General features: G+C 40.1%; 1 protein-coding gene across 1 annotated transcript in view; it reads right to left on the reverse strand.

The window, feature by feature from the left end:
• Window positions 1-7,525, reverse strand: part of ube2f (ubiquitin-conjugating enzyme E2F (putative)) — a 45,967-nt gene extending 38,442 nt beyond the window's left edge. Inside the window, exons 1-3 of the mRNA XM_083996800.1 lie at window positions 7,319-7,525; window positions 3,186-3,370; window positions 399-428 (exon numbers count right to left, since the gene is read on the reverse strand). Coding sequence (XP_083852926.1) covers window positions 399-428; window positions 3,186-3,300 — 145 coding nt within the window. The 5' untranslated portion in view covers window positions 3,301-3,370; window positions 7,319-7,525. The remainder of the gene's footprint in view (window positions 1-398; window positions 429-3,185; window positions 3,371-7,318) is intronic.
• Window positions 7,526-9,045: the final 1,520 nt, after the last annotated feature.

The following is a 9,045-nucleotide window of genomic DNA, read 5'->3' on the forward strand; positions in this document are numbered from 1 at the left end:
TCAGTCAGTAATTTGATTACTGACTGATTACTACTCAATCAATGCTCGACACATTTACTGTGAAAGAATTATCTGGATTCTGACTGAATCCCTTACCAATACAGTTTAAAGTGCTGTACCAAATGACATGAACCAGGTCAGTATAAAGAGCTATAGGTCATTTATTCAGCTTTCTTTTATTCATTATTTTATTATTATTATTATTATTATTATTATTATTATTATTATTATTATTATTATTATTATTATTATTATTATTATTATTATTATTATTATTTTATTCACACTTTCTGATGCAATGACTGGAATATATTATATAGAATAAACTGCAGACATGTGAGTCTGTCTCGTCTCACTTCATTACTGCAATGTACAGAGGTGTTGTTGGGTGTACTTACTAGGAAGATTGGCTTCAAGTTCTGCAACTTCTGTTGAGAGAAAAATCACAACAACCATGAGAGAGGAGGAGAGATGATGATGAGGATGAAGACAGATTGGCAGAGACACACACTTCAAAGATGAGGGAACTGTCATGCTTCCTGCTTACTCTGGATAAAAGTCATGTCATGTACAACATGGGAGTCTAAAAACACCAGACGGAGCAGAGCTGTTTAGCTGCTGTTGCCCCTGGGCAAAGTTTCACTTTTCATTTTTGATTTGTGTGAACCGGTTTAACACCTCTGATCTCCTCATCCGCCTGAAACAACAGCGGAAAAAAAAAATAAGAGAGGGGAAAAACATACAACGGTGCAAACTGCACCAACTAGGCTATCATCACAACAACAACAAAAAAAGATGTGTCTGAAGCATCAGGCCGTACTGTGTGTTGTTGGTCTGGTCTATCAGCCTAAGATTTGTGGATCTTCATTTAGACAAGTGTATTCTCTGAGATGTTGGTTGCCTTCATGATACTCATGAGATTATTTCCCACTTATCCTCTTCCACATGGAGGTCAGAGCATAGTGTCAGCTAATTAACAGCTCACTGCGAGTGAGAAGGCAGTTACAGTTTTTGCTTAATGAGACCAACGACCGGCTTAACTCAGAGCAAGTGCTCTTCTCCATGACGAGCTTGTGCAAAATATCAGCTCCCTCCCTTTTCTTGTCTTGATGAATTCTGCCAGAAAGATCAACTGCTGAGGCTCTCAGCTGTGTGCAATGGTCCAAATACAAAGACAGATTCCTCCTTTGTGGCTGCGGCTTCGCCTCTTTACCCAAGACGGTACATAGTATTCAACAAACACTGCACTACAACAAACACTTTGTCATTTTGTTTTTCTACAGTTGGGCATTTAAGTTCCCAGAAAGCTAATGATTGGAAAGATTTGATTTATGAAAAATAAAGTGATAATAAAACAACCATGCTCCCTTGGCCAGAGCAGGAAAGATAGGCAATGAGATTTCATCAGGGAGCAGGCTTCTATTTTTTTTTTTCTTTTTTTTGCTTCTGCAAGATGGACTTGAACTCTAATATGTGCGAGAACAAAAAATAAAGCCTGTCATCCTGTGTTTGAGTGATATACAGCGCTGTTCCCAAGCCAGCTCACTTGACTTTGTAATTATCACCCTTGTGGGCAGCAAACCAAACAGGCCGAGCAAATCTATTTCAGAGCCTGGTGGAAAAAAAAGGATTCACCGAGGAAATGCAAGATGGAATAGAGAAAGTCACTCAGGTGTTATAATGGCGGACACACTGACAGGTGCTTGTAAGATGCAGTGGTGGAGAAACCACATCTGAATCTATTCTGAGTAAAAACAACAATGTTCTAAAAAAAAAAAAAAAATTAATGCATATGACATTACTCAACTTGTTATACTATAATAATGTTTACATTCTGCAGGTTGTATTTGATTAGGCAAATTTATCACATCCTCAAACAGTAGAACTTTTAGTCCTTTTCATCTTAACTCCACTGATTATAGTAATTAGATGATACTTCTGTGAAGAAAACATAGAAAATGCTGGAGACAAATATAAACAGATGATGTAATTGTAAAGGATTTAAAGGAGGGGAGAGAGGAGTCAGGTGTGTAGTATAGTTATATCTCAAGGCAATAAGAGGGACCTATAAATAAAAAGCCAGGGAGCCAGAGGCAAAAACACAGACAGAGAGAAACAGATGGATGAAGCAGCAAGAAAGAGGGACAAATAGAAAGACAAGTCCAAACACTCATCGAGGAGGGGGGACATGAAGAATTCACACTCATCTCTCAGAGTTTCTGAGTGTCCTTGTTCAAATACAACACATTTGAAAAGAAAACAAAAAAAACAACTTAGTCAGGAAAAAACTGTTTTGGTTTCCACTGTCTGCCCTCAAATATTTAGCCGCCTACTGTTTGCTAACCTTAAATGGCCTGTATTGCTTTGTGTGGTGTCTGCTGCTGTAAACTGCAAGTAAAGATGTTGTTTACGTCAGTGGTTCTCAACTGGTGGGTCGGGACCCAAAAGTGGGTCGCGGACCCGTTCTGGATGGGTCGCGAACAGCTGGTCAAAAAAGTAAATAATATTTAATGCACATCTGATGTTGGACATGTCTTTTATTTTGAAAAATAACTTTTTTTGAAAGGCACACAAGACACGTGAACACATGCAGTTGCAATGGTCCTCCTCAGTTTCTTATTATTTGCTCTGAATGCAAAGATATTTTGTGGGTCTTATTTTGTGCAATTTGATATTTATTCACTTTTGTGAACATGCTCTGAATGCAGAGATGCATTAGAAGTCAAATATATCGTTTTGTTGGTCTCCATTTTATTCACTTCCGTACATGCAGTTGTCATGGTCCTCCTCAGTTTCATTCATGTGCTCTGAAATGCACTTTGCTCAATAAAGAGCAAAATGAGTTTTTAAAGGCTTTAAAAAAAAATCTTGGTTTGAATTCTATAAAGTGGGTCGTGACTTAATGACCATGGGAAAATGTGGGTCCCAGAGTGAGACTAGTTGAGAACCCCTGGTTTACGTCACACCGGTGACTACTTGACATACAGTTGACTGTGAAGTGGCACAGACATGTAGACAGCAACGTCAGTGAAGCAATTAGCAAAGTGAGCATGAATGAGTGTGAAAGAAAAGGAATTTCAGGAATCAGGAATCCAATGGTCTGGAGAGAGTATTGACAGTGAGAGCAGACTGAGACTGAGATGGACAGAGGAAAGGGATGACAGGAGGACAGTAAGCCCACATACCTTTGGTTAGGAGGCGGTCCCTAATGGAGACCCTGTGGGTGGAGTCGGAGGCTCCGGAGGCACGGCCCGTCTTTCCTCCGTCTTCCCTCTTCAGTTTACTGGCCAATGTAAGCATGGCTATGCCGCCGCTGTGATTTGCCTCGCTCAGCCCCACGCCGCACCGCACTGCACTGCTGCTCAAAAGCCTGTCAATCACACAGATCAGAAAACGCATGTTAGTCAGTTTTAACAAACAGGTGTCTTGCACATAATAAATTATTGTTTCATTTATAGATTTCATTTCTGTTGTATAATTACTAAATTGACATATTTTTAAGGGGTGTGGTTTTGCTGAAAATGTATTAATAAATTGCTATTTCTTCATTGCAATAACTTTGAAAGATGGTGCTTCTTTCCACAGTCATACAAGGTGAACTGGTATGCAGTATGTAAAGTGTTTGCAGGTGTGAATGTGAATTGTTGAGCATGTCTATGTCTCAGCCATGTGACACTCTGGCAATACACCCAGGCTGGACAAGGCTGCCTCTCTCCCATATGCCTGCTGGCACTGCTGCAGCCTCCTGCAACACTGATACAATTAAACAGATATAAAAAAGATGGATGGGTAAAAAATACCAGGGAAGAGTCTTTTGAAATAAATTGTACCTCAGGATAAAGCTCAGCTCTGCTTAGGAAAGATGAATCTATGGAGCACACTTGTACGTCTGCATCAAGTGTAATACAAAAAAAAATTGATTTTCAGTCTGTACATACCCCTGCTCCCTCGCTCCACTCCAAAAAGATTAAAAGGACAGACATGGCAAGTGTTTAATAGGTGGGACACACGGAGATGATGAGGTTCAAGTCGACTCTTTACTGCAGTTCATTTCCTAAAGTAATAAAGTGGCTGCTATGACATAATTAATTATGGAATAATCAGATGCTTGACATTATAATTGACTCCCTGTTGAGGAAAGACGTGTGGGGTCACAAGCTGTGCAAGTGTTGAGTTTGTTAATGAGATTACCTGCAGCAAATTAAAGGACTTTCCATGAAACCTAACCCACTACAACACAGAATCAATACGCAAGAAAAAACTAAAAAGCTGCATTGTGATTATCTGCCTTCATTCATGATGGACACAAAGCTCAAGCTCAGACGTCTCAATATCTATTGAGAGACACACACCTGTAGGTGTGGCCTTGACATCAAGATACCAAAACCACACTTTTCAATAGTAGTTACTCTGTGGTGTAATATACAAATTAGCCTAAAGGTCCAGTGTGTAATATTTGTCAAAGTTTATTGGCAAAATCTGAATAATACCAATGAATATATTGTATAAGTGAATAATCGCTATAAAATAAAATCTGTTTTTGGTTTTCATAGCCTTATAATTCTTCTTTTATATATATATATAGCAAGGGTCTTGTTTAGAGAGTGTCGCCATCTTGCGCTGCCATGTTTGTACGGAATGGAAATCAAGCCAACCACCAGAGTTTCAAGAGTTTCACGTTCATAATAGAATTATTTAGATAAATAATAGAATCGGATAAATAATAGAATCGGAAATGTCATTGTTTCCCCCTCATTTTACACACTGGACCTTTCAAAGAGATTTCTGAAAATAATATCAAATTGAAAACATTCTTCTAATCATGTGGAAAGGGTGAGTGGGCCAGCAAGAGGGGAGGCCACAGAGAGAAGAATCATGTCCACACTGAAGGTATGAAAATAATATTCAACAGACTCACTGCAACAGCAAAGCAGTGGGAAAACAAAAGAGCACTCCAGCGTCATGCTCCTGCCAACTTCCCTTTTAATGCTGGTGCAGCAGGAAGCTATTATCCATGACATGACAGTGTTAAATTCAGAGATGAAAACCTTCACCCTTTGTAAACATGACTTGTAGTAAAGATCAATGCAAAATGTCTGTGGGGATCTATTTCTTTTTGTGTATTAACCTGGGAGTGTTTCATGTGAATACTTCTTCTGCGATTATTGATAATGATAAGAACCATGACCATAACCATCAGCTATATCCATGCCGGGTTGCATGCAAGCTGGAGCCAACCCCAGGTGGGGTGACACCCTGGACTGTGACCAGTCTATCACAAGGCTACATACAGACAAACAGCCTATTCATTCCTACTTACTGTATGTTTTTGACCTTATTTTCCAAGAATAGCCCCTTGAGATGTACCATCTCATTTACGAGGGGGTCCTTACAAATAAAAATAAGTCATCAATAAAAAAGTAAATACAGAATATCTAACTTTTAGACACAGACAGACCCAAACCCACACCCCCACAATGCTCCTTCAAACCCAGCTACCCCTCCTCCACCAGCCAGTAGGCTATTACACAACCTCTACAATAATGCAAAGGTAGGCCTGTGTACACACCCACATACATATACATACAGCATTTATTATATGTATAAGACAACACAAAAACCTATTCTAATCGAAATGCATAAAAACAGTTATCTAAAAATTTAAAGTGTCCAGCCTCTCCTCTGGGTACCTGAGAAAACTGACAAGAAATTCAGAAAGAAACAAAATGCAGCATTTTTTAAGTTGAAAATGAAAAGTAAGCAGCTACTATGGCGATGGAATTTCGGTTGCTCAAAACCATATTCACCACCAGACCAGCCTTGGTTTATCCACCAGTTCGGCCTACATCTAACATACACACAGGGCTTGAATTACTGAGTTAATGAGATTAAATCCAGCGTTGCAGTGATCACAGTAATGATCCCTTCTGCTATTTTGAAAATGTTCCACTTCACCTAGTAATCTGATCAGAGCCCAGCCCATATCACTGTTTTACTGCTGTACAATTTCACCAGCACTAATAGCAATGACCGTGGGAACAAGTAAACTCGATGTATTTTACATTGATGGACAAAATGTAGCACAAAATAGGAGCACACAGTGATAAAATCCAAACACCTCAACGCAACCAGAGCTCTTTTTTTAACTGGCCTCCAGATTACCCTGCCCGTCCTACACTGTGTGAGCACGTTGGGGGGCGGGGGGGGGGGGGCAGTGTCAGAGACTGAAGGTATCAGGTATCAGTGAAATGTGTCTCACTGAATCTGACTCAACGCCCACCTGCCTCGGCTGTCACTCACCGTGGCCTGCCGCTGGTCACTGACACAGATTACCTGGATGTTAGTCAAGTAGCTGCAGCAGCAGGGCCATGCTGCACAGACACACAACAGAGCCGGCAGAGGAAATACTCAGCAAACACCTACACACCAATACTTGATATAAATCAAATCCAGCCAATATAACCGGTCATAAGCCCATATTCTGCTCAGAAACAATAAAAAGAGTCACAAGACCGACAATTTTAAATAGTTTGTTCATCATATAAAAGGAGAAAAAACACTGCCCAATGGATGCAACAGTCATATCATTGACTCAGCAAGTGAATTGTTATCTAAAGTTAGCTGGTTGCTAGTTTGCTGACAAGGTGTGGTGTGAGGTGTGCTATGTTTATACAGTAGGTGTTTGAATCACAAATTGTCATTAGTTCAACTGCCTGGTAAGAAATAGCTATACAAGTGGCAAGTTGTGTTTTGATAAATGAATGATAAGCATTAACCATGTCAGAACAGACACGTTAATTACCGCAACTGATTAACAACAAAATAAAATGTATTAAAAAATAATGTTGCTACACAGTTGAAAATACCTTTTGCTACTGTAACGAAATATGGGAATTCCAAAATAAAGAAGTAAATTAGCCTGGTCCTTTTAATAAATCATTTGGCACTCTTCCTCGCATTAGGACACATACACACTGACAGCCTTATATGGGCAGAGACCCTAACCCCCCCTTAAATGATAAACACGGAGTTACGCCCCTGGACGTATGTCTGATATTAATGTTCATACTTTTATGCTAGAGCCTCGTCACTGCACTGCTGTGATCGTGATAACAAACCGCTAACACTGCTATCTCAGCTAGCTAGTCACAAAGTCCTGTCCTAAACCCGGTCTCGGCTCCGTCGTTATTCCTCACAAACGTGGGTGAGACCGTGAGGACATGTCACGTTATTCGTTGAACCGACGGCTCCAAGTTGTTTACAAAGTGCCAGTGCTAGCCCGCGTTAGCTCGGCTGTTATCTGAGCGCTGTGTTGTACCTGCTGTCTGAGAGCTAGCGCTCCGTGCTACACCATAATCGACCTGGCCCTCCTCTGGTCAAGCCGCCGTCTGCCACCTGGAGCCGGACACTGCAGCGGGCTCCTCCGACCGTGGACCGCTTCAAACGCGCGGGGTTCGGGGCTCAGGACGGGCTCGGACTGCCTGGAGAATCAGCTGTCAGAACTTCGCTCCGGCGTCATGGGCAACGGAAGTGCAGCGACTTCCGTTCGTTATTGTTGTCCGTGTAGACATGGCAGCCGATAAACAGTTCCGCAGAGCAGCAGCAGCCGAGGTGGTTCCAGTCACTTCTGGCGTGTTGGTGACTGTCTGCAACCATAGATATATGGAGGATGTGCATCTATGGTCTGCAACCACCTAATTCACACAGCTGGTGTTCATGAGCAGTGATTAAAGTTAAAACTGATTGATTGAAACCAATAAAATTACGGCGTTACTGTCGGCCCTAAAAGTTACTGTTTCCCATCGTATAACGCCATTATCGTTACTGAGAATAAAATGCACCGTTATTCGCCGGTTCTTAATTGAAGGAGTCCCGTTACAAAATAATACACCATAAAAGGCTACACATTTTTTTCAGTCCATCAACATGACGAAATTCCTCCGCACAGGCAGGCTCCGCGTTGCGCGTTGCGGTAGGATGTTAGGGGGCCGGGTGTAATTATTTGACATAGGCTACCTATATTTCAGCATTTTATTAAAAAGGTAACGCAATGTTTTCCTGGTAATTAGTTACTTTTATAATGTAGTAATGTGTAATGTTCAAACTAGCTGACTCTTAATTGATGATGATGCTGATTCAAACTTAATTCTGCAGTTGTAGAACTTTTATTGTATTAGGCCTAATGCTCATTTATTCATGCTTGGCTGATTACAACCAAACATTAAAGGGTTAACAGTACACTTGCTTGTATTAGCCTACTATTAGTGTTCTAATTCTGTTTCAAAAAGAGAAATAAAATGAAATGAAATCCCCATTTGTAATAATGTAATTCTCAAGAATATGTGCCCCCACACATACACAGATGCTTTAAAGGGCATCATTTGCAAAACAGAAACCAAAGACTAACTCTATTCTTGGAGCAAACCCAATTCACCCTGAAATATTTGGAACTGTGATTCACTAATTAGTTGGATCCTGAAGTTTCGTTTTGTTTAAAAAAAAAAGAAGAAGAAGAAGAAGAAAGTATTGTTTTTGAGTAGTATTGTAGGCTATTTACTGTAGTATTTAGTGAGTAGGCTATTGTTTTTCATCTACATCTGTTTAGACAGGTGTTGGCCATGAGACTTTCTGTGATGGTCATATACAGAAAGGATGACAGTGTTAATTTCATTTGTCCTCTTCACATGGTGTGCTTTACACATTCCTTTTGTTATTCAGTGGAAGTCAAGTCAGGACAAAGTGTATCTGTATTTATTTGCGTAGTATTAGAGTTGTTACAAAACAGAAGAGAAGAATGAACTTGAGCAGCTGAAGATTGAAACATATTTTATAGATTAACATCAGAACAACGAAAAGATAAACATCAGCAGGATGGTCAGAAGATAAAGCAAGGTCATAAATCCAGATGGAGGACAATTTTGCGAACACACTGAAAATATCAACTTTAAACTTTTCAACTTCAACTGAAATGACTCATGAATGAGAAAATCCAGTTCTGAATATGGAAACATTGACATTGAAATAAAATATGTCTGTCATTTCTGG

The sequence above is a fragment of the Trachurus trachurus genome (assembly GCF_905171665.1).
Source record: "Trachurus trachurus genome assembly, chromosome: 21".
Classification (NCBI taxonomy): Eukaryota; Metazoa; Chordata; class Actinopteri; order Carangiformes; family Carangidae; genus Trachurus; species Trachurus trachurus.